General features: G+C 41.6%; 1 protein-coding gene across 1 annotated transcript in view; it reads left to right on the plus strand.

Annotated features, from left to right (window-relative positions):
• Positions 1 to 384: 384 nt before the first annotated feature.
• Positions 385 to 26,986, plus strand: part of SCRN1 (secernin 1) — a 62,583-nt gene continuing 35,981 nt past the window's right edge. Inside the window, exons 1-2 of the mRNA XM_069461856.1 lie at positions 385 to 536; positions 23,161 to 23,320. Of these exons, the coding sequence (XP_069317957.1) occupies positions 23,162 to 23,320 (159 nt within the window). The 5' untranslated portion in view covers positions 385 to 536; position 23,161. The remainder of the gene's footprint in view (positions 537 to 23,160; positions 23,321 to 26,986) is intronic.

Here is a 26,986-nt window from a genome sequence, read left to right on the forward strand (position 1 = left end):
GACCCATTTCTCCGCCGGGAAATCTTGCTTAGGCGCGGAGGCTCCGGACGTAGCAACCAAACGACGGGGTCCGAAAGAGGTGCCCAGAGAAGCTAGACTTGGTTCCTTAAATCCCTGTTCTCCCTTTTGAGAGAGCTGCAACCAAGAAATAAAAAAAAACGAGCAAAGAGGGAGCCGCTTTCTGCGGCGAGATCCGCCCTCCCGGCGGCTCCTGCTCCCAGGCGCCCTCCCCCACCAGGCAGCGCAGCGCTGCGGCCCAGGCAGCCAGACGCGGCGGGTGCGGCGGTCCCCGGGGGCCGCGGGTGGGCAGAGGCTGGGGGTGGGCCCCGCGGTCACGTGAGCCGGGCCAGCTGTTGCAGGGGGCGGCGGGCCCGACAGCCGGGAGTCTGGGGAGAGGGAAGCGCCCCGCGGCCGCCTCCGCCACTGCAGCTGCTGCCCCCGATGTCGCCGCAGTAATCCGGGCCCGCAGCACCTGCACCCTCGGCGGCCGCAGCCTCAGTTCCGCAGAGCGGAGCCCGGAGCCCGCTGCCCCGCAGGTGAGCCGCGGCGGGCCGCGCCTGGGAGGGCAGGGTTTGCAGCGCTGCTTCCCCCGGCGGGCTTCACCCCATCCGCCATAGCCGTCCCCGTGCTTCGTTCGTTTCCTCCCGCTGTCCCTCCGAACCCCCGGCTAGCGCCGGCCGGGCCGAATCCCCGCGGGCGCTGGCTCGGCGGGCTGGGGGATGTAGTGGATCAGAGCAGAGCCGGCCTGGGGCCGGAGTGACTCGGGCTCCAGGGCTGCGGGGGTGCAGGAGAGGGATGCCCCACCCCGGGGCTCAGGCACTGCAGCCTGGTTGGAACCTGCCCCCGCTCTCCACACCCCTATCCCAGCCTTTCCGCCACTTGCTTTTAACTCTTATAACCCCCCACCCCCTGACTGCTTTTCCTGTGATTGCTTTTCCTGACGGCCAAGTTGCTGCCCGCTGGACCCTGTGCGCCCCCCACGCCGCCACTCCTCGGGCCGCTCCCGGGGTCCGGGGCTGGCGAGCCTGGCACCTCCCGGAGGTAACGCACCTGCCGCGCGGGCGGGCTCGCGGCGGACGTGGCAGCCTGGCAGGTCCGCTGTCCTCGGCTCGGTTCTGCCCCGCGCGCCCACCCGGTCCGCATCGTGCCCCGGGGGCTGCCTCCAGCCAAGGGCCCACGCGCGCGCGACGCGTTGCTCTCGTCTACGCGGTCCGCGCGCGTGGGACCTGATACAACTCCCCCGAGCTGCCCCCGGGGCATTCTTCAGGGCCGGGGCGCGGTTAGGGCAGGTTAAGGCGATGGCGCCGGGGAACTTACTTGTCAGTTATCGTGTGTTTCTGATTGCCTGCCTCAGTTTGCCTTGTCTGTTGGAGCGCCAGTTATTTGGCGACATCACTCCTGAGGGCAGAGACAAGTGTGATCTGCAAAGCAGGAGGGACGCTTAAACTTTAGAGAATTGTCGAGAACTAGGACTTAGGGATGCAAATGTCCTTTAAAGCATCTAAGGAAACTGTCATTTGTCATGACTCAAAGCTGACCTTGTAGGGCTCCGTTAAATAATATGGCTTTTCTGGATTTTTTGTTCAATTCTAGCTTGCAAGTGCCTTGAATTATGCTTGTGTCCAGCATCCCGGTGAGGGGTGCGTGTGCGTGTGTGTGTGTGCGTGTGCGTGTGTGTGCGTGTGCAGCGTTCCAAGCATCAGTTGCAGAGGAAACCTATGTTAATTCAAAATGGCAGCATGAAAAATCAGGCCAGGCGGAAGCAGCACAGACCGCAGCTTAACATTGGCTGCCCCCTGACTTGGACATTAGCGACAGGGAAGGCTCTTCTGGCAATCAGGCAGGGAGTGATTCTTGGAGCTGGCTAGATTTTAGGGTGCAGCAGGGTCCTGGGGGATGTTAAGTGAGAAGTTTGGGGAGCTATAATTATTTTTCCTAATCTATCAAAAGCTTATTCAAAACCTAATTAAAACTCTTGCAATTTTGATCTCATTTTCTCTTGGCTCGTGGCTGCTGATGTCTGTTTGATGCACAACTTCTAGTTGCTTTGTACCTACAAGTGGCCCTTAAAAGAGACAGATGTATAGTGTAAACATCATCCAAGAACAGTGCACACAACAAATACCGGGTTCTTAGAGCAAGTTTCATTGGCAGAACTGATTCAGCAGCATGAGCAAGCACCCCGGCACCAGGGAATGGCAAATTCTTGAAAGGTGACTCATTTTCGCATTTTTTTTTTTTTTTTTAAACAGCCTTTCTTTCCCTTTTCACTGTCGTGCTGCCAGCCATCTTGTCTTTTAGGAAGGAGGAGATGCATAAGGAGGCAAGTGCTTGGGGAATAATGGAGTAGAGGAAGTTGAGCGCTAAGGCCAGGAGCGGCAGAGCTAGAGGCTGCCTGCGGAGCGTGCTGTGGACTCCCTTTTTACAGCGGGAAGGCTGAGCACAGCAGCGCGAATGCACCGCCAAGGTCGTGTAACTGGTTGGCAACTGGCAGTGGGGACTCATATCCAGGTCCCATAACTCCCCAGCTCAGGGTTCTACATGCCACCTTTCAAAGCCTGGGGGAAAAGGGCAAACCTGTCATTAGGATGACAAACACTTTGAGCAACAGGAAACCAAACTGTAACACGAATTTAAAAATCTATAGACGTTTAAAGTCATGACTATACCTTAGTTTCCTAATTCAAGCCCTTTTAACCTCTTAAGCTGTGTCCACCTCATGTTCATGTTTTCTAGTGACAAGACTGCTTCTGTATTTAAGAGCCAAAAACATAATGTTAGTCAAAATCTTTGAGGTGAGAAGTACACTCTGATTAAAAATTTAGTTGCTTATGTTTGTGGAGAGCTATTAGTCCAGTTTCTTTTAAAAAGAAACCAAAGTGGGCCATGTTTCTCATTTTTTTTGAATGTTTCTAATTTTAAGTAAAAATAAATAACAAGCCTATTTTAAAAAACTTTGAAGCAGCACTGAAGACAGAGGCTTTTTCAATAATTTGAATTTTCTGAGTCATGATTTTCTGAGTCATGATTTAGTGACCCCAGATCTACCACAGCAGAGCTAGAAATGGTGCATGGGTTAGTTTGTGCAGAGGTGGTGAGGATATGGAAAATGTTTCTCCCAGACATTCTGCACCTTCACAGTCAGTGATGCGCAGAGGGAGAAGGTGGCAGGAGGCAGGGAACAGGGAGAATGATTGGAGGCAGTGGAGCAGAGAGCAGCTCGGTATGGATAGATAATGTTAAGGTGAAGACAGATGCTGATGCAATATGCCATTTTAAAAAATAAACTGGCATTAGAGGATGGATGTGAACGTATGTCAAAGGTATTTAAGCTAACAAGTTTTAAAAATACATAAACACATGCAACTTATGTTTGTTGAAGAACAATAAAAATACAGGTAAGCATAAGTTGTTTTTTTTTTTTAAGTCACTATTTTCATTTTCATTGGAGTGAGAGTCTAGGTATGTATGATCTGATTTGGTAGCCACTAGCCACATGTGGCTGTTGGGCACTTGAAATGTGGCTGGTTCAAATCAAGATGTATTGTGAGGGTAAAATACACATCCAATTAAAAAAATGTGATATAAAAAAGAATATCTCAATAATCTTTATGTTGATTTTATATTGAAGTAATATGTTAGATATACTATTTGGTTAAATAAACTATTATTAAAAATAGTTTTACAGTTTCTGTATTTTAAATGTGGCTAGTTGAAAATATAAAATTGCATATGTGGTTTGCATCTGTCTTGCATTGTATGTCTTTTGGACGGTGTCGGCCTGGGTCATTAATAGGAAGTGGAGGGTGTCTGAGGCTTGTGATGATTGAAGAAACAGGCATGTAAGGAGATGCTTGAATAGAAACTGGAAGGGGGAAGTGGGATGGACAGAGAGGGACTACATGGAGAGATCAGGGACACTAGATGGAGAGGGGGAGTATGTAATGGGCTCGCACTCCTGGGTTATGAGACTTTTTGAAGCAGAATAAGCAGACCATGTGGTGATCCAGGATTTAGAGTCAGCGGAATCAGGGTTAGTGGGGGTTATGGTGGTGGGACTTTATCTAGGATGGAGAAAGGGCAAGGCTGATGTAACTGCATAGTGTATTGGAAAGTAACTTCCCCATTCTGACATGTTTATGCTCACATATCAAAATGAGATAAATGCATCCCTCTACAGAGAGAGGGCCCCAGCTCTGGTTCTGCCTCTGATTAGGAGAGTGGCCTTGAGGACATCACTATTAGTCTCCTTTTTCAAATGGGATGAACAAGAGCTGTCCACCAGCTTCACTAGGTGATTCCTGTGGGATGAGGTATGACATATTAAAAAACACAAGGAGTTATTAGAATTTACATTAATTTATTAAAACTACACTGAGATAATTTTTACTTGTATACTTGTAAGTAACAAGCATAAAAGACAAGTCTTCCTCTGGTTCTACCAATATAAATGCTCTTACTGATTTCATAGAAGCTGACAATTTCATTTTTGTATTGACTTTAATGAAATTCTTGCTGGCTGAACATCTGAAGGAGTGGCTACATTCAAGGATGCATTGTATACATCTTCATATGTGAAAGCAACACAGGTGAAAGGTATGGACATTTTGATTTAAAGGACCATTACATTTAGTTCCCTATGTCTCTGCCTTAGGATTTTCCCTGCAGCTGGACAAAAATTGCATATTTGTCAATGATTCTATTTGGTACCTTCTCACTTCCTTTCTTCTCTCATGTCCCACATTGTGCAACTCAGAGGTTGATGGTAACAATTAAGAGTTTACAGGAATAAAGGTTCAAGCACAAGGCTTAACAATTGGCCCACATTTCTCCTTATTCCAATGGACTAGATAGTAGGGAATTTAAAAGAAAGTATAAATAATTGAATAAAATAATTTGCATTATGATGAGAATTGGTAGACATTTCTAAAGGGTAATTTTGTCCTTAAAAAGTAACTAAGTAATACACATCATATTTAATTTGTTAGATTTGGCCAAATTACCCACGGTTACTTTCCCCACATAATTGTCAAGACTGGATATTATCAAACTTTTAAATCCTTGTTAACCTTATATATTTGGTAACTTAACTTTAATTTGTAGTTTTTTAATTGTGAGTGGGAGGAATATTTTTTAGTAAATATTTTGGCTATTTGTATTTATTTTTCTTTGAACCAGTATTTATATACTTTTCATATTTTTCCTTTGGGGTGGTCATCGTTTTCTTATTGATCTATAGGAGCTCCTGATTTGTTAAGGAAATTATCTCTTTTTCATGTATGTTGCAAATGTATTTCTCAGTTTTTCACTTAAAAATCTTTGCCCCACAAGATGTTTTAAGTTATTTTATAACTAAATCTATATTTTTTGGTGAGTCATTGAGTTTATTTTTTGCTTGCTTAGATAAGCTTCTCTCTATCTAATGTTATTTTAAAAAATTTATCTGTATGTTTTATATTTTTATGGTTCCATTTGTAAAAATTAAAATTTTTGAATCATAATAGTTTATTTTGCTTCAGGAGTAAGTTAGGGATCTGGACAGATTTCTTTCTTCCTTTCCCCATTTATTATCTATCTTTCACCTCAATTTCAAATTTGGCCTTCATCATATATTAATTTCTTATATTATATAGCTATGTTTCAGGACTCTCTGTGAATCCATTTTTGCTTTGGTATCAAACCATCTTAATACTGAAACTATAATATAGTTTAATGCTATGCAGGGCTACTTCTTATTTCTGAAACTTGGCTAATCCCACATATCCTTTGCAGATGAACTTAAAGATCATTTTTGTCAGATATTCTCCAAAAGCCCTGTTTGTCTATTGACTGCTGCTATATTGACTCCACAGATTCATTTAGGGAGGAGAGACTCCTCCATATAATGTTGTATCTTTTTTAGCAAAGAACAGGAACATATCCCTGCCCTTTGAATCTTCTCCTATGTCCCCATAAATTTTTCTTCTTTGAGGATTTGTGCATCTCTCTCTAGTAAACTTGTCAGAAAATGGGCTGAACCCCCATAAAGAAAACTATAGATCTCTAACAATGGACTTAAAGAAAAGCTCACACCAAGGGTGAAATGCTTCCTGCTTTTGATTGGGAAGATGGAGTCAGGGCAGCCCGGTGGTTAGGAGCATTTTTGAGTCTGAATTTGTACTCCACTACTTACTTGTTACATGGTCCCAGGCAAGTTACTTCACCCTTCTTAACCTCAGTTTTCTTATCTTTAAAATGGACGATGGGGTTATAGTGAGGATTAAATGATTATATACACACATTTATATTTTTATATATTGCTTAGCACATTATAAAGCACACAGTGAATGCTTAATGTCCTAACATAAAATTTTAGATTTTATGATTGTGATTAGTTACCCCTGTCAAATGAATCTGTAAATTTGGTGTCATTCCAATCAAAGACCCAGAGGAACTCTGGAAACACTTTTCCAATGTTAAAAAAAGTTTGATTTGGGAAACCAATGGAAGAGCCAAGAAATGTAGAAAAGAGTCACCGGGGTGAGACACAGTATTACTTGCTTTATATCTGAGGTGGCCACAGCCTTGTAGGATTTGGAGCCTAGCCTGAACTTGGTGATAGGTGTGTCCTTTTCTGCCGTTCTGTGCATCTCTTCTACCCTCGCTCCCACACCTACACCCAGTCTGAATTTCCAATGGAACATTCTTCTCAGCAGCTCTTAGGCATGGTTATGCAGCTCTTGTTGGTAAGGATGGCTAAGACCACATGTTCCCATTCTCTTTGTGACAGGTGAGGTTCCTGATGTCCAGGAACATAAGAAGTGACCTATGTAACATCTACCTGTGCCCCCTTCCTCAGAATCTCCCAGTGTTGTCAGGGCCCCCCACCCAGTCTTAGACAGGGCTGAGGTGAACCGGATGGAGTGTCAGTTCGCGCAGTCAGAATGACTGCAAAGATAGGGAGCTGGGGGCCTCCCAGCTTGAGCCTCGCCTGAAACTGGGAGAAGGAGCTTGGGATGGTTCATGGTCTCTTCTTCTGTTCTTTTGAGATAGAATCTCGCTCTTTGGCCCCAGCTACAGCGTAGTGGCGTCTCACTGCAACCTCAAACTCCTGGGCTCAAGCGATCCTCCTGCCTCAGCCTCCCAAGTAGCTGGGACTATAGGCATGGTCCATCATGCCTGGCTAATTTTTCTTTTTTTTTTTTTTTTTTGTAGAGATGGGGTCTCACTTCTGTTTAGACAGGTCTCGAACTCTTGGGCTCAAGAGATCCTCCCGCCTCAGCCTCCCAGAGTGCTAGCATTACAGGCATGAGCCACCATACTCAGCCTCTTCTTCCATTCTTAATGATTATATATTTAACCTAAATCTCCCAGTGCTTAATCTACTCCCCTAAGGTGAGCTAGGAATCTTCGAAAGATCCCATAAGCATTTCTGATCATTGCTTTAAGTTGGATTATTACCTTCCTCTCTTGGTTGCGTACCTAAATGCCTCTTCTTCCAGATGATGAAGACCTTGAGAATATCTTGGCTCCATTTTTCTTTGGGTTGAACATAGTGCTTGTAGATAGTTAGGGGCTCAAAGTGCATGTTGGTAACTCATCTACTTTTTAAAAATCCTAATGAAAATTATGTATCGATCAAAAACTCTCCTGAATGTCTTTTTCTCTTCTCTCTTAAAAGCGTAAAGCTTTAGTGTATTTTTTATTGCACTTAGCAGTGCCCTAGTGACCTGAAAGAATTAATGAAATGTCTTAAAGTATTCTTAAATACTAAAATGATCAGATTTTAAAAAATAATTAAAAGGCCAATAAAACAATATGAGCTTGCTGTAAAAAATTTTAAAACTACAAGTACATATATAATAGATAAAGTGAAATTGAAAGTTTCTATCCCTATACCCTCATCTCTACTCTCACTCCCAGCTCTCGGTTAGATACTAGTACTTCCAGATCTTTAAAAAACCTATGTGTCTATGTGTCTTTCTTCCTATCTACCTAGACATTGTATATATTTACATTTACATAAATATATAGTACACACGTATACATATAAAAATAATATATTCATATGTATGTATAGAGGTTCCTTTTGGATAATAAAATGGAATAAATTTGCTAATAGTAAAACACAACAAATAGCTCTAGCATTAACAGACATTTACAAAGTAATTTTTAATTCCATTTTATTAGACATAAAATAACCCTCTGTTTTCACACCAGAAGATTTAAATCTTATTACTTTATTTCTTCTGTAAGAAATGATTGTTTGGCTAATTTTTTACAGCAATGTAGAGTTAAATGGTCAACTGCCATTTTAAGGATGATTGGGAAGATTTTTTTTTTAAATCTCAGTATACAGAGTTAACAGGTATAATATGAAATGTCCGATTTTGAATCAAAAGTGTAGTTTAGGCCGGGCGCGGTGGCTCACGCCTGTAATCCTAGCACTCTGGGAGGCCGAGGTGGGCGGATCGTTTGAGCTCAGGAGTTCGAGACCAGCCTGAGCAAGAGCGAGACCCCCATCTCTACTAAAAATAGAAAGAAATTATATGGACAGCTAAAAATATATATAGAAAAAATTAGCCGGGCATGGTGGCGCATGCCTGTAGTCTCAGCTACTCGGGAGGCTGAGGCAGGAGGATCGCTTGAGCTCAGGAGTTTGAGGTTGCTGTGAGCTAGGCTGACGCCACGGCACTCACTCTAGCCTGGGCAACAGAGTGAGACTCTGTCTCAAAAAAAAAAAAAAAAAAAAGTGTAGTTTATTATATCTAAAACAGGAAGCAGTACAATTAATCAAAGTATGTGCCTAAACGATTGACACAGTTTTGCCATCCTAATGGTAGCTTGTGTATGCCAGCGGCGAAGAAGCCCAGAGAGCAAGTGGTGATGAAATTGCAAAAGGCGTTTTCCACAGCTTGTTGAGAGTTGAGTATTTTCCCTTGCAAGAAGTGGTCCAAAGCCTGGAAGAAGTGGTAGTTGGTGCAAAGTCTGGTGAATATGGTGGATGACGGAGAGTTTTCAAGTCCAGCTTCTATTGTTTGAGCAGCTTTGTTTGTGCGACATGTGCTTGAGCATTGTCTTGCAAGGGGATTGGTCTGTCTCTATTGACCAGTCTCGGCTGCTTAATTGCAAGGATCCTCATCATTTTGTCCTATTGGCTCCAGTAGACATCTGATGTAATGGATTGACCAGGTTTCATGAAGCTGTAGTGGATAATACCAGCGCTGGACCACTGAACAGACACCATTAGCTTTTTATTTATGATGAATATTCAGTTTTGGACTGTGTTTAGGCACTTCATCTTTATCCAGCCATTGTGCTTCAGCTTACAATTGTCAAAAAGAATCCGTTTTTCATCACACATAACAATGAAGTGTAGAAATGGTTTGCCTTTATGTTGTGACAGCAAAGATAAGCAAGCTCTGGGATGATTGCTCTGCTGATGCTTATTTAATTTATGCAGAACTCATCTATCCAGCTTCTTTACCTTGGCAATTTGTTTCAAATGGTCCAATATTATTGGAATAGTACCGTCAAGCCTTGCTGCTAATTCGCACGTAGGTTGAGATGGATTTGCTTCCCCTATAACTTTCAGGTCATCGTTATCCTCTTTGGTCTCAGGTTGCCCAAGTGGCTCATTTTCAAGACTAAAATCACCATAATGGAACTTTTCAAACCACTGACATACTATGCGTTCATTAGCCACATCCTTCCCAAACACTTCGTTGGTATTTTCAAGCTGTCTGTGCTGCATCAGTTCCACGATGGAACTCATATTCAAAAATAACACGAATTTTTGACTTACCCTTAGTTTCACAAAAATTGCTCTAAAATAAAAAAATTGAAACATAATTACAAGCCAAAATGTGCCTTTGAAAGACTGAGGATGTACCTTCACAATAAAAATAAAACAGGAAGTGTCAAAGTGAAATGTCAGAGATATCAACCGTCAAACTTAGTATTTAAGGAAACTGGACATTTCATACTTAATAAACTTAAATAAATATCAAATCACATTAATGGGAAAGATCAGAATATGCATTGTACTGTTTAGATGGGAAAGGAGGACAGATGGTGGGAATAGGAAGGTCATCATTCAAAATAACCTGGCCAAATTGGTGACACAATGGCAGCAGTGTCAAAAAATAACAGAAGGAAATGAAAAGACCTTAGATGTGGTTTGCTCATTACCTCCCAGATATTTCCCACAGAAGATGCTTTGGCACCTGACCACATGGCTGCTTATTTCAAACACATTCTCCTTCCTTTCTCTCCATTATCATTACAATCCCAGAATGCTGTTCTTTAAGAACAAGTTAGGGGAACAAACATTTCTTGAGTGTGTCTCTATTCCAGACACTTTGCTTATATTATCTCATTTAATCCCCACAACTTTACATGATGATATCATGACCCCATTTTACAGATGAGGAACTTCACAAGCAGAGGAACAGCATCCAGAATATGGGTCTATCTGACTTTCTTAATAAGACATAATGTAAATTCCTAGGGTGATTATCCTGACTATACATGTCTAACCTATGGTCATTAATGTGATTCAAGTCATTTTCTTTCTTTCTTTACATTACTATGAAAGATGGAAAACTGTCTTCCAACCAGCCATGTATAGGAAAACGTCTTCCTTACAGTGAACCTGATCTGACTATACTTTTCTAATTTGGCTAGTTCAAGTGAAAAATGAATCCTACTTAAGTTGTTTATCTGCTCCTTCCTGCATTTGGAAAAAAAAATTGTTGTATCCAGAAATGGATGCCATTCAATTAATCTCTCCTATTTTTTCACTTTCAGATCTCTAAAAGAGCTCTTACATTGTAAATGTGTAAGCAACCTGCATTGTAAAAAAGTGGAATCATATTTCAGATGCGCCAGAGAGATGGGCATAGAATAGCTAAGTGTGGTGGAGTTTTTGTAGGTGGTCTTTGAATTCAGGTGTGTTCCAACATTGAATGTATACAAAATAATGAGATGTGTATCTGAGCCATTATTTTTCAAGTATATAAGAATTATGTTGTCACTGAATACATACAAATTCATTGACAGTGTTACTAAGTTCATAACATATTTTTCCCAAAGAACTATGACTGTTATGTGGGAGTGTCCATGAAAATTTTTTGACATTAAAAAAATTGGGAAATATCAGATAAGAATATTTTGCATTATAGAGAAATTCTGGAGTGACTTGAAGAATACTTTTGTAAAATGATCAGTTACCCATGAATAAAGGTAGATTTTGAAACACAATATTCCATTGAACTACAGAAAACAACATTTCCTTAGTTACTACTCTGTCACATGGATTAAGACAGACATTTTGCTTTAATTCATAGTTCTTATTATGGTCATACCTTGCAAATGAGGCAGAATCAGATGTGGCCAAAAGGTAAAGTTAGTTCATTTGCCATGGTTGAGTTGTGGGGTTCTCCCCCAAGCCCAAGTCTCTGCCCTATGACAGGGCCATATTTATTAGCTGCAATGAATTGGATAACAGATTATTTTTATTGCAACTCTTCCTTTTTTTTTTTTTTTAAATATTTCCATTACAAATTCTACATTTTCATGTGGAAAATTTGGAAGTGCCTGAATATATAAAGGTTAGGAAATTGCCTGGAATTCTATGATCCGGAGATACTATTACACTTAAAATTTTTGTTGCATTTCCTTATGATCTTTTTTGCATCTATCTTGATAATGTACATAATTTGGATGATGCCATATATACATTTGTGTGATCTCTTTTCATTTCATCAGTTTTTCCCTGTGTATTTATGTACCCCAGCTTTTCATGGTATGCATAGACAGCCAATTATATATCATAAACATGCTTTGCTTTGTTTTTTGGTTGTTATGATCATCCAAATGGCTGTATCTGCTATGTGGGAGGGAATGTACCAGCAGTCGTCCGTTACATTATCAGGAGTTACGGTCAAGTTGAATAGTCATTAATTTCCTGGGATTTTGGTTTTTCAGTTTTTAAATAGATGCTCTTTTCATTTTCCTATCTGTAATCTAATCACCTAAATTGCAATATTTTTTGGAATGGAATAACAAATAAGTTTGTGGTAATTTCAGTCATTAAGAAAAAAAAGTATTCAAAGACTGGTTCTCATCATGTCCTTAGTGATTTAGAAACACTGAGTGGGTATTACACACCAGTCTACACTGGCTGTGTCAAAATCACCTGGGCGTTTGTTAAAAATATTCTTCCTGTGATCTCAGCTTGACCCTACAGAATCAGAACCTCTGAGAAGGGGCTGTCTAGGAATCTGCCCTTTGAGCAAGCTCCCCAGAGCATTTTGATGCTTGGCCAGATTTGAATACCATGGACTGAACCACAGCATGGGAGCACTGATTTTGTTGATGTTTTTCTCTCATTGAAGATGAAATATAGATGCGTCCCCCTTCAGTTGCTCAACAAACATTTATTGAGATCTTATTATGTGCCAGTCTCCATGCTGGATGCCAGGGAAATAAGGATTTGCATGAGTCCTTGCCCTCTTGGGGCTCCAAGTCCAACGAGCAGAGACAGATGGTTTGAAACTTGAGGAAAAGAAATAAAGCAAAGTTAGAGGGAACTGGGGCTGTCCTCTTTCCCTGGTGGATGAACATACCAAGCCAATCTAAGATCCCTCCCTATCCTTCCTACCACGACATTCCTCAGGAAGATATCTGAGCCCCCAGATAAGTTACTCACAAGTAGAAACTCTAAGAAAACGTTCTTTATATTAGATCAGCCCAGTGCTAAACATCTTATCATGGGCTTTACTTTTTAAAAGTTATTTATTACAGAAAATTTCAAGCATCTACAAAAGTAAAGAGAACAGTAGTGTAAACTTCATATACCTGTCACCCAGCTTTAACATATTTATTTCTTTTTCTTTCTTTCTTTCTTTTTTTTTTCCTGAGACAGGGTCTTGGTCTGTCATCCTAGGCTGGAGTGCAGTGGTGTGATCATAGCTCACTGCAGCCTTGAACTCCTGGGCTCAAGGGATCCTCCTGCCTCAGCCTGCTAAGTAGCTGGTACTACAGGTGTGCACCACCACACCAAATTAATTTTTAAAAAAATTTTCTGTAAAGATGGGGTCTTGCTATTGCCTGGGCTGGTCTCAAACTTCTGGCCTCAAGTGGTCCTCCTGCCTCAGCCTAACAATTTTTATTTCATAGCCAGTCTTGTTTCATCCAAGCTTTCACCCTTTTTCTCCACCTTGCTTTACTTTCATTAGATCATTTTGCATGGAGATATTTCAGTGTGAATCTCTAAAAGATATGAGCTCTTTTTATAGACATAACCATAGTACCATGATCATATCTAAGACATTAACAATCATTCCTTAATATCATCAAATATCCAATGAGTGTTCATATTACTCCAATTGTCTTATAAAATTTTTGTATAGTGTATTTAAATCAGGATCTAAACGAGTTCTGTTCATTGCAATTGGTTGATATATCTCTTAGGTAAATTTGTCTCTTAATCTTTTTTTTTTCTTGCAGTTTTTGTTGTTGCTGTTTTTGAAGAAACCATCTTTGTCCTATAAAGTTTCCCATAATCTGGATTTTGCTGGTCATATTCCTATGGTGTCATTTGTATTCCCTGTTAGATGATGGTTAGATCTAGAGATTTGTCCCTTTAACTACATTTTAGTTACATTTTGGGACATGAGTGTGTCTGCTATGCCAGGTGCAAACTTTGTAAGAGGATGAAGGAGCACAGTAGAGACTGGTGCAGACCCGGCAAATGCATCGCCGTTGAGTAGTAGGAAGCAAGTGACCACAGAGCCGCTGTGAACAGCCACAGTGCTGGGTGCTTTCCACACGTCTCATGTAAACCCGAGTGCTATGTTTTGTATGGGAGGTTAGTCCCATTTCCAAAGGAGGAAACTGGCTCAGAGTTAGTGGGTAGAGTCAGGATGGGAACTAGGGTCTGCGTGTCTTTCTCCTGCACCTATACACATGCGGGTGCAGGGCTAGGCAGGCATCGTGAATGAGTACACTGCACCCTGGCCTCCATGTCACGGAGTGGGGGAGTTTGTGGGGAGCCTGGGCCCCGTGAAGAGGAGCCACCACTCAACTCCAGTCTTGCTGTCATGCAGGAATGTGGACTCACTATTGCCAGCTCTTTGAGTTTTCAGCAGAAGCCAGATATCTGAATGTCTATGGGAAATCTCTAGAGACTGAAACATTGACTGCTAATTCAGATTTCTAAAAAACACTATCTAGGGCAACACTCCAGGCCAAACCATACAAATCTGCAGCCTGCCACCCTGTGCCACACCACGCTGCTGGGAAGTGTGTCAGCTGAAGACTGGCACTGCAGACCACAGAGTTAACTGCTAGCGGTAGGTACTGCCCTTGGCATTAGAGAAAGGGAATGTTAAACATCTCTTAAAAGCCATGAGGGGCCAACGAAGCTAATCTTGAAAAGATGAAAGAGCATTTAGACACTTCAAGGAGAAAGGCAAATTTTGGAAGTCTGAACAGGTAGACTTTGATAAAGGGATAGCTTTCATCAAGTATACTTTTCTTGTTCTCATGACAGTTGAGTTCTTCCTGTGTCTCAGATGGTATTCTGAGCTCTTTGTAAGTACTTTCAGTATCATCTCATTTGAATCTTTCTGCAACCTGGGGAAGAATGAAATAACTACCTGTCATTATCTCTGTTATATAAAGGCTTAGCAGAGTGACAGGGCTAAGATTTGAACTCAGGTAGGCTCTAAAGCTTGTTTATTTATGCAATACTCTATATGGTCATTCATCCATTAGATAGTTCCCCATTCAAAGCAGAAATATTATGAACAGGAGCTGTAATTCACTGGCTCTGGAATCTTAAAGCTTTATGCTCTACTGTCTTGAACTTTCAGTGAAACACTTGGTAGAATCTTTCAGGCAGAGCTTGAGTCTGAGATAATTTTTATATCTATGACTTTCATCTGCTGGCATTTACATCCAAATTTTTAGTTAGAGAATGCCTTTCCCAAACACTTCATTTATTTCAATAGCAGATATACCTGAGAAAAATCAATTTATAAATGAATATCATTTGGCCTATTTTCAGTTCAGTAGGAATGGCAATAATTTTAAAGACAAATTTATTAATAAAGCATATAATAATTTCTTCTTTGCTTTTCTGGAGGGTGGTAATTGACAGACGTTGAATTTAAACTTAACTTGGTTTGCTCAGTAAAGCCGGGAGCGTGCAGAGTAGAGAAGCCTGGCTGGACATGTGGGTTTCATTCTTTGTGTAAGCGAAGGCAGTCTGTCATAGTTATTTGCAAGACAGTTAATAAGCCTGTAGCTTTCATAGACAGTCATTTTCTTCCTTGCCGGCAATTCAAGGCTTTCTGATTACTGGGAAAGGGGACTGATGAGGGACACTGTAGCATCATTAAGATAAAGGGGCAGGGCAGTCTGGCAGTCATGCAAAGAAAACCCTTGCCTGGGCTCAGAGCATTCACGCCTTCAGTAACTGCTCACTGAACTTGAGGACAAAGATCTTTTCTCCCACACAGCTTCCTCCCTCCTTGTCTAGACATTCTGTAAGTGGTCTCCTAGTTACAGGAGTACAGTCCTCCGGTCCCACAAGCGTGAACTCAAGCCTCCTGCCCCCAGCGAGAGGGTGAATGCTGGTTGGCGCAGCTCCTTTGCAGTGAGCTCCAGGGAAGCACTAATGTGTTCCCAGGAGGAAGTCATGAATCCTGAAAAAAGTTTGTAAGGAGGACGATGGTGGTTAGAAACTGAGCTTAGGGTTACTTTACCATAGACACAATATCTAAAGCTGCGCGGTCTAGTATGGTAGCGTCTGGCCACATGTGGCTATTGAATTTTTTTAATTTTTATTTTTAATTGCGGTGTAACACATATAACATAAAATTTGCCATCTTAGCCAATTTTTTTGTTTTTGTTTTTGTTTTTTGGAGATGAGATCTTGCTCTGTCACACAGATTGGAGAACAGTGGTGGCACAATCATAGCTCACTGCAGCCTCGTACTCCTGGGCTCGAGTGATCATCCTGCCTCAGCCTCCTGAGTAGCTGGGACTACAGTTGTGCACCACCATGCCCCGCTAATTTTTTTATTTTTAATTTTTAGAGAAGGGGTCTCACTGTGTTGCCCAGGCTGGTCTCAAACTCCTGGCCTTAAGCGATCCTCCCACTTAGGCTCTCCAGTAGCTGGGATTATAAGCACGAGTCACTGCGCCTAGCTCTTTAGCCATTTTTAATTGTGCAGTTCAGTAGTGTTAAATACATTCACGTTGCTGTGCAGCTGATCTCCAGAACTTTCTTATCTTGCAAAACTAAATTCTGTACTCGTTAAATAACTCCTTATTTCCCTTGCCTCCCAGTCCCTGGCAACCAGCATTCTACTTTCTATTTCTTTGAATTTGACTGCCCTAGATACCTTATATAAGTGAAATCATACAGTGTTTCTGTTTTTTGTGACTGGCTTATTTCGCTTTGCATATGTTGGCTGTTTAATTTTAAATTAATTAAAAATTTGTTTCCTTAGTTGCACTAGCCACACTTCAAGTACTCAGTAGCCCCATCTGGCTGGTGGCCATTGTACTGAACAGCACAGAAAGCGACTATTTTCCTCATCCTAGAAAGTTCTATTGGACAGGGCTGCTCCAAAGGAAAACTGGTAGTTGATACTCAGAACTGACTAAAGGGGGGGACTGGTAGAGAAAGTACTGGATATTTTTCCATACCCTGCCAGCTAATGAATAACTGGACTTCTTTTCTCCACCACAAAAATGATACCAGCTACATGTTTTAATATTTACAACTTGCCTATCCCATCCTCCAGTCTTTTAAATCCTCTCTCCTCCAATAGCATGCAACATTAAAAATAATTTCAGTTGGAAAGCTTAGAGAACATAAATATACAGTACCGACTACAGATAAATGTACTTTAAAATATTCTTAACACGGACTTCTTAGGAAATGCCTGTCAGCTTAGCCATCTATGGGAGTTAAATTGGAGTGTTTCATTAATTAGAACTGTTAGTTGATTGCTAACTTGGCAAGAATCCTAACTGGTATTTGCCACAAAGAAGCATCATTCAGCAGACCTGCCCTTTAAGCCTATTGCTCTTAAAACTTTTTCATTGAGACCCACAGTGAGAGAAATATTGTGTCTTAACCCAGCACATACACACATTTATGTGTGTGTATATTTTATATACACTCAAACCTAAAATTAGAGTTTCTTGTATCAATACTTACCCTTACTATGTGAGGTGCATATATTCTTTCTAAACATGATTTTCTAAAAAAAAATTCCTATCCACTAAATTGATTTCATAACCCATCAAAGAGCCACAACATACAGGTTGGAAAATACTGCTTTGGATGTACCTGCATTCAGTTTCAGGCCTACAGCAAAACACTGCAGCCCCCTCCTCCACCTCTGGGTCCCTCAGCTCAGAAAACAGCTCTAGAATTATGCCTCAAAACAAGCAAGTTTTTTAAAAAGCTATCAATCATGGCTTTATTTCTTGGTGAGCTCTATTCACTGATTTTAATGCTGGTTTAAGTAGAATGTGTTTATGATAGAAAATCCATTATCCAAATGATTATATTCTGCTTTTCAAAGCCAAATACAAGCAGTTAAATTTTTTCATGCTATAAATTTTCATATTAGCATGTGTTATTGGGAGTTAGTTAAATGTTAGGTTTTTTTTCGGTGTGTGTAGGAGAATATACAATGCTGTATAAGGTTATAAAGGAAAAGGAGAAAAATCTTAAAGTCAATTTCTTATGTCATACATAAACAACACTTCATAAAAATTCTGTAAACAAAGATTTCAAAATGTATGTTATAAACAGTATATAGAGGAGGTAATAATATAGAGGAGGTATAATAATGCGGAATAAAAAACATTTCATCTTAGCTCTAACTCAAATAAGACTTTGCCACTTTTGAAATTTCAGATGTGTCAGGATACAGAGGTAGAACCAAAATTTTTCTTTCTTTTCTTTTCTTTTTTTTTTTTGACAGAGTCTCACTGTGTCACCCTGGGTAGAGTGCAGTGGCATCATCATAGCTCACTGCAACCTCAAACTCTTGGGCTCAAGTGATCCTCCTGCCTCAGCCTCCAGAGTAGCTGGGACTAAAGGTGTGTGCTGCAACGACTGGCTAGTTTTTCTATTTTTAGTAGAGACCGGGTCCTGCTCTTACTTAGGCTGGTCTTGAACTCCTTAGCTCAAACAATTCTCCCTCCCTGGCCTCTCAGAGTGCTAGAATTACAGGCGTGAGACCTGGCCCCAAATTTTTCTTTCAAATAAAATTCCTACCCTGGGTTTATTTTTAAACTCCTTTTTGGGATTACATAAGTAAAAATACTTATAGGAAGGTTGGCAATTAAAGGGAAAGATGAAAAAGCAAGAAATTTCATTGCCAGGCTACCACTGTTAATATTTTGGGCACATTTCCTGGGCAAATATTTGGGCAAAGTCTTTTTCTATGTATATTTTTACATAGTTGAGGTACTTTATTTTGACACACCCCCCCCAACTGTTTCTCCATGCAATTAAAAACTCTCCACAAATCCATATTTAATGGGTTTATAGTATGCCACCATATAGATGTGGCAGACATTTTTAGCCATTTCTCTGATTCTGGATGAGTAAGTTTCAGTGAGTTTTTCAGCTGTATGAATACCACTGTGACGAACACTTCTGTGCACACGTCCCACCCGTATTCCTGATCATTTCCTTAGGGTAGATTCACAGAGATGGAACCGCCTTGTCATCCGTTCATTTCCATCTACTGTGTGGTCTCCTCTCTATCACAGCCAGCTTCTTTCAAGTTCTCTATAAGAACTGTCCCCATTTCCTACCTAAAACCCAGCTTCAAAGCCTTCAGGGCTTTCGTGTTGATTATGGGATGGACACTAAAGTCTTTGACATGATCTTCAAGGCCCAACGTGGACCTGGCCCTCCAACCACTCTCTCTGGCCTCAGTCGCACTGGCTCTAACTCACTGTCTTCTCACCCCTTGCCCAGCCATAGGGCCTGCGTGTCCTCTCTGGAACAGTCTCCCTCCCCACACCTGTCTTTCTTTCGTGGAGTAGGAAGTGAGATCTGCTAAGAGGAGGTGGGTGGAGCTTTGAGGAAAAGTGAAGGTATCAAAAATTCATTTAGAAGAGAGAGAAAGGAATTGACCAGACAAGTCCACAATGGATTTCCAGATAACAAGGAGACCCACTTTCATGTATATTCAGAGTTTGGGTTATGAGATGCACATCGAGAGAAATGGAATTGGCATGCAGAGCTGGGATCACCTTTTGCTTCTGGTAAAAAGGGCTCACTTAATCTAAGTCAGCCTGGTGGGTTCAGTAGCTGCTTCCTAATGTTTGTTTGCTACAGTTCTCTGGAGGTGTCCTGCCTCTTCTTTGCTGATGCAGTTTATATGGATGATAGCACATTTTGTCATTAGTATTAGTGGAGGATTTCACAAATAAGTACTTTCGGGATCACTGGAAGCCTTGATGTGAAAATCTTCATTTCTGGGTTTCTTTGGAAAACTGTATTGATGCCCTGTCCAATAGAATTCCTACTAGTTACATGTGGCTATTTAAATGTAAATTAATGGGAGTTTGAATAAAACTGGAAATATAATTTCTTAATCATACTAACTATATGTCAATAGCCACATGAGGCTGGTGGTCACCACATTGGACAGTGGAGACAGAACATTTTTATCCATCGTAGAAAATGCTTTTGGAATTGTCTCATAAAGCACTGATCCAGAGAGTTGAAAAGAATCCACCTAAGTCATCTCTGAGGCCAGTCAGTGCATAGAATGGTGATTCAGGAAAAATAAATGGATAATTTGCTACTGTTTTCGATGCACAGTTTGCTAGTTCATCTACCTTTTTTTTTTTAAATTTATGTAAACGTTAAAACTCTGCTCCCTTCTGGCATTCTCAGTCATTCACAAAATTCAATGGAAAAGCCAGCCTCCCTGGGCCCGCATACCCTGGGCTTCTGTTGCCTATATCCTCGTCATGGTCAAGTTGACGCTGATGACTTGCTGACCAAGCAGATGCCCCTGGCTGAAGAATAGGGGCTTGGCAAAAACTCTGTGGCTTTTATTTATTTTCTACAGATAAATCTCATAAATGCAAGACTGGTGGGTTCCTACCATTCTTAAGGATCCAATAAGCAAGGTTCTGATTCTAGATGAGACACTGGGTCTTTTAAAATGGCCTGGCAATGGGGAAGGCAGGGAGGTATTGGAGGCTCACGCACAGGGAAGTCATCCTTTCCCAGCTTGTCCTCTTCTGGGTCTTGTACTTTCTTTGACTCCACCAGTAATTCCTCCCACGCTCCAATTCTAGGAACCCTCCATGAAGGCATTTTATTTTATACTTAATTCTAGGTCTTTCTTGGACATACAGATTCTTTGTTTATCTCTCTCTGCCCCTCAAGTCTGAAGATAAAACCATTTTTGTGAAAATGGAAAAGGTTAAAGGGCCAAAGAACTGGAGGCCTTTTATCTTCCTGGCTTTTCTTTCTCACTGATGGGAGGGGTGATGTTTTACTGACCTAGGAGGGAATAATTTTCAGAGTTGCGGGTGCTCTCCTATTTCTCTGCCCCCTGGGGAGGGCCTGCCACGAGCAATGCTGGGGAAGAACTCCCGCGGCCCAGGGTATGATCTGCAGACAAACCTGCAGTAGCCTGAGTGTAGACAAAGCATTATGGTCCCTCGCAAAGATGCTTCTAAACATAGAATATTGCTGACTCTGTGATTCGGTAACTTCCCTAGTTAGGAATGAGGCAAGTTGGTTTTGATTGGCTTGCTTAACAGAAATTTTTAGATGTTGCTCTGTTTTAACAGTTAAAACCCAAATAAAATATCTTACACTTATGCAGCCTCCACAGTTTGCAAAAATCTGTTCTCAAGCATCATTTTATTGGTTACTTATGATGAACCTGTGGGCTGGGGAAAACACTGGCAGAAGAGGAAAGCTAGGCTCAGAGAGGTAAAGTGACATGCCCAAGGTCCCACAGCTAGTAGGTGGGAGAACTGAATTTTGAATCCCAGTCTAGTGTTTTTCTGAGAACATTGCCTTACTTCTCATTTATATTTTGGACTCATAAAACACATTGAAGCTGGATAACTGATGACACAAATACAATAGTTGATACAATAGATAACATTTGCTGAGTGCCTCCAATGCCAGGGCTTGGGGAAAGGGGCGATTATAGTTGGATGGCATGGGTCCTGCCCTCAGGGAGCTTTCTTTGAAACAGGGGAAGAAATATACTTAAATCAACTAATGGACATTATTTTAGAACAACATGGGTGGGTTAGTGCTTGTGGATGCTGGATAAGTGACAGTCTTTTATAGAAATCTTCCTGAAAGAAAGGGGTTTTGATTCGGTGCTGAAGGATATGCACAATGACTAAGGGAAGGGCATTCAAGCCGCGTGCAGAGCACGGTGGTAGAAAGGAGAGTTGTAGAGAGTCAGCTTCAGTTTGGTGGACTATTAAGAAACAAGAAAAGAGCACTTGTTTATTGTTTATTGAAAATCTACCCTGCATAAGACACTGTGTAGAGCTGGTGTTACCATGGTGTGCAGAAGAGACATGGTTCCGGCTTTCATATTGCTTAGACTTTGTGGGGAGACATTAATTATTGATTGTTGGTAACAAAATGCACAAATATTTCTGATTCTGATTGTTACTATAAAGGAAACAGGACACGATTCGATGAGAGTGTGTAGTACAGTGACACAAATTAGAGTGATATTTGAGCTGGTATGTGAAGAGTTGGAGTTAACTAGGCAAATAGTTTTGGTGTAGGGAACAGGGAAAGGAAAGCTCAGGAAAATGGGCAGAGCATGTGCAGAGGGCCGGGGGTACTGAGGAACTACAAAAAGGCCTGTGTGCTGGAGTCGTGAGAGTGGAGGGGAGAGTGGTGTGCGGTGAGGCTGGGCAGGGGGCACAAGCTTGACGGGATTGGTCTTTATTCTAAGAGCCGTGGGAAACCTCTGAAGTATTTTAAGCCCAGATGACATGATCAAATCTTCCTTCTAGAAAGATCACTTTGCTGCAATGTGCAGAATGTTTGGGAGGGGTAATAACAGGTTTTGGAGAAACCCCTTAGGAGGCTACCGCAGTGGTCCAGGCGAGAGATGACGGTGACTTGGTGCAGGGTGGTGGCAGTAGAAATGGAAGGAAGTAGGTACTTTTCATTAGAGATTTAGAAGATTGAATCTAAGGGCTTGGTGACAGGTTAGGTAATGGAGAAGCAGGTGGTAAGGACAGTTCTTGAGTTCCAGTTGCTCCAATGCGATGGACCTGGCCCCTGAGATAGGGAACCTTGGAAAGGGAAGAAGAAGATGGAATCAGCTTTGGATACCAGGCAGGCAGTAGTGTCTATGGGTCTGAAGCTCAAGGTGAGAATTGAGCTGGAATTAAATGTGTAGGTCATTGGTACATAACTGACAAGGGAAGCTCTGGGCATGGATGGATTCTCCCAGAGGCAAAGGGCATTAAACGAGGAAAGAAGGATCAAGCAGTGGGGATGCACACTGGCCAGGTAGTTGAGTTCAAGCCAGCCCAGGAGCTGCTGGAGAGGCGGGGGGGAAACCAAAAGGTGCTTGAGTGTTATGTCATCGAGGTGGAGTAAAACTATTAAAAAAAGGGGAGGGGGCATCTTTCAATATATCTCTAGACCCGTTTCCTCATCACACCCCAAAATCTATTATGTGGCAGCCGTGCATCTCTAGATCCAAGGCTCTTGTGTCATTGCTGTAACAAGGTGTATTTATTCATTCATTTATTGCTGTGACAGATTGCAGAGTGTGTGTGTATGTGTGCATGTGTGTGCGTGCTTGTGTATGTCTTCTGCCTGGAACAATAACCTCCTCTCCTTTCTCTCACATCACTGCACTTTTGGCTGCCACTGTGGTTTGTTGCAAATTTGAGCTCATTTAATCCCACGGAGTACTAAACAATATCTGGGCTCAGTGGCTCTGTGGTTCTACTCTGGGCACCCCATCTTCATTTGCCAGCTGGGATCTCTTAATGAGCTAGCTGCGCACAGTTCAATAGTAAAACGATTTTAGCTGGTGAAATATGTTGGAAGAACTCACTGTTGGGGTGTTTCATGTTAGGCCTGCTTCCATTCTCTCTCTGGCCTTCTCTTTTCAGGATGGCTGGAGCTCCTCCAAGTTACTGTTTTGTGGCCTTCCCGCCGCGTGCTAAGGATGGTCTGGTGGTATTTGGGAAAAATTCAGCTCGGCCCAGAGATGAAGTGCAGGAGGTTGTGTATTTCTCTGCTGCTGATCACGAACCAGAGAGCAAGGTTGAGGTAAGCTGTGCAATTCACACTGACTCTCTGTTTCTGGCTTTGCCACCAGCACACTGTAACTTCTTTCTTGGAAGCCTACTAGTGAGAATTGTCACGTTGGTTCTGCTGATTCCCGTTTCCATTCAGATTTGCTCATAGCCTTAAAAACAAAGTCACCTGGAGAATTCCATGTACACTGCTGTGGCTTTTGTTTTATGATTAAGTAAAATGTTTACATGGTTCTAAAGTCAAATTTAAAAAAAACCAAGATATGTTCATAGAAGTCTAGCTTCTATCCTTGTCTTTCTTACTCCATTTCCTGTTTCCCTATAGGTAATTATGTTTTGGAAGATATTTTGATTTATCCTTCCATTTAAAAAATTATGTATATATAAAATAAATTACACACACGTGCATATTCTTCCTGGTTCCTTTCCTCCTTTCTTAGATTAATAGCGGCATGCCATGCACACTTTACTTTGCATTTTTCAACTAAAAACATATCTTGGAGATCACATCATACAGTACACACAAATAGTCTTCATTCCTCATATAGATCTGTATAGTGCTTCATTTTATGGATGTACCACAGTTTAATCAGTCTCATATTCCTGTGGGACTTTGGGGTTGTTTTCCAGTCTTTTACCATTACAATATTGCTGAAATGAATAATAGCCTTATACATCTATCACAATATCTGGTCTTGGTTTATATATTTTTATCATGTTAAAAATTATCAATAAATTCCTATTCTGAGTACTTAAAAAATGCTATTTTTTTGTCAGCATTTCTTTGGGATAGATGCCTAGAAATGGAATTGCTGGGTCACAAGGTGAACAAATATCTAATTTTGTTAGATATTGTTAAATTTCCTTCCATAGGTGGTATACCATTTTGCATTCCTATCAACACCATATGACAATGCCTGTTTCTCTGTATTCCCAGCATGTGTTGTTAAACTTTCATGATGGCTATTTTGTGTTAATTTTGCATTCTGTTATTTTACTAAATTCTTTTCTTGGTTATGTCAGCTTTTATCATTGATCCCCTTGGGTTTTCTAGGAACATTGTTATGTCACCTGCAAATAGAGATTGTTTTATTGTTCTTACATCTATAAATATTTTCTTGTCTGATTTCTTTGGCTTATATCTTGGATTCCATGTTAAATAGTAGTGGAGATAGTGGGTATCTCTGCCTTTGTGCCTGACCTGAATGGGGCTGCTTCTAGTGCTTCCCTATGGAGTAAGATGCTTGCTTTGGGACTGAGATTTATATGGTTTTATATGTTAAAAAGTATATGTAAACTGGTGCAGTGGTATGTACCTGTAGTCCCAGCTACTTGGGAGGCTGAGGCAGGAGGATCTCTTGAGCCCAGGAGCTGGAGGCCAGTGTGAGCAACATAGTGAGATCCTGTCTCTAAACAAACAAAGAAAAAAAGTATAAATGAGTTTCTATTTTGAATATTTAAAAAACAACTAAGGAATAGGTATTACATTTTATTGAGGGTCTTTTCAGTGATTATAGAGATAATCACCTAAGTTTTCTTCCTATTTATATGGTAATTGAACTATCTTTGCATTCATGGAATAACCTTGGTTATGGTATATTTATTTAAATTGTGTGTGTGTGTATTTAAATGGTAGTTTGTTAAAGGATGAAAGGATGAAGAATTTGGAGAAAAATTGGGGCTGCTAAATGAACAAGCTCTTTCTGCTAACATAACCCCTACTCCTTGGTATTCTGTGGTTTGCAAAATAAACCAATTTTCTGATGATCATGCTCAGTTTTAAATGGTTATTCGTTAATGTGTATTTTATTTTCTTATGTGAATCTTAAATCACTGGCTCTGTTTCAGTCCGTTAAAAGCGCTAATCAGCACCAAAGAGCAGCAGAACTCTATGAGGAGCTGCTTATTTCAGATGAATTTAACAAAAGCACTGAGGTGAGCAGGCAGGGTAGAGCGTGACCGGATCCGGACTGTCTGTGGATGGGGTGGTGACAGACTGTTTCCCACAGATCTTTCACCAGAACCACTTGCCTCTCTCTTTGAGCCACTAACTTAGCTCAGACCCCTCAACTTTAGTGGGACTTGCCTTCTGTACAGGTGAAGGGGAATGCTAGGTTCTCTGGTGGGCATGTTAGGTTTTAAATGGGTATTCATGTATTAGTGAATATCCATGCCATTTGGGTCTGAATGTTTCTCTCTTTTCCTGGAACAGAGTGGACTCTGTGGATGAAGTTTGCTGGTTTGTGTTGTTACTGACCTTCCCTGTTTGTCTTCCCTGATTATCTCTATCTTTTTTCCCCCAAGAGACACACAAACTGAAATAAAACTTTGATTTTCACGTGGGCAGATTGGAATTCCCACAGGTGGGGGTTCCCGTCCCACATGCACTTCTTAGAATGTGGAGAAGGCACTCCTGCCCCGGAAGGGCGAGGGGGAGATCTGTGCGCTTCACCCTGCCATGAACCTTGGTGACGGCTTATGATTGCCCTGACCAGTGGAGCATGGCAGAAGTGGTGCCATGTGACTTCCAAGGCTGGGCCGTGAAAGGATGCAGCTTCCACCTGTCCCTCCCTCTCCCGGGACTCCAGCCCTAGGAACCCAGGTATTCATCATGCCGGGAGGAACCCAAACTAGCCACGTACAGAGACCACAGAGGGCCCACACAGAGAACTCGGGTCCCCCAGCTGACAGCCAGTATCAACTGCCAGACGTGATTGAGTGACCTTTCAGATGATTCCAAGCCCCAAACAATGTAGTAGAGACACACTGTCCCTGCCATTTGCTGTCCAAAGCCATGACCATAAAAAGGCTGGAGTATTTGGTTAGGTAGCCACAGTAACTACATCACACAAAGCCATTTATGAACATGTCTGAAATAAATATTTTAGAAAAGTTTGTTTTCTGTTTTGGAGGTTAGGCTAAATAACTCAGTATTTTACTCTGAGGGTTACAGTTATTTTAGGAAATAGATGAGATTCCTTTTACTAGTTGACCCGTGGTATGTTATTACTCAAATACACTGTAGGGTAAATCTTATTCCCCTTGCATAAATAAGTGCAGTTTGATATATGCCATAATTAGTCTCTAAGGCAGCTCTGACCTCTTTTCTGAGTTCCAGACCTGTGTTTGGAGCTACCTCTGTGCATTTCCGCGTGCATGTTCTGTGGGTGACATAACCTCACAGGTCAAAGCCCAAATTTGTTTTCCCCAGCTCATTTGTCCCTGTTGCTCTAACAGCATCATTGTCTGCCACATAGTTTATGCTAGAAACCAGGGGGAAATGTGACCCTCATTTCCCGCCCATCCCGGATGCACAGGGACAGTTGTTCCCGAGTCCTGCTGCTTCCTCCCCTGTGTCCCCATCTCTTCCCCACTGCCCCTGTCTCATTCAGACCGGCCCTATCTCCCTTCTCCTATAATATTCCTATTGGTCCCCTGTCTTTTTCTCTAGGATTCTTCTCCCTGCAGGGTTACCAGAATTTTCTTTCCAGAACTCTGCTCTGTCATTGCCTTGTTGAAAAATGTTTGGTTTTGTTCACAGGATGAGAGTTCAGGCTGATTTGCATGCCATTCAGGACTCTTCCCGACTGGCACCCTGTTTGCTTTCCCTTTCTTCTCTTTCTTTCTTTTCTTTTCTATTTTAAATTAATAGACTATTTTTTAGAGCAGTTTTATGTTT

This window comes from Eulemur rufifrons, chromosome 29 (genome assembly GCF_041146395.1).
Source record: "Eulemur rufifrons isolate Redbay chromosome 29, OSU_ERuf_1, whole genome shotgun sequence".
In the NCBI taxonomy this organism is placed as follows: domain Eukaryota; kingdom Metazoa; phylum Chordata; class Mammalia; order Primates; family Lemuridae; genus Eulemur; species Eulemur rufifrons.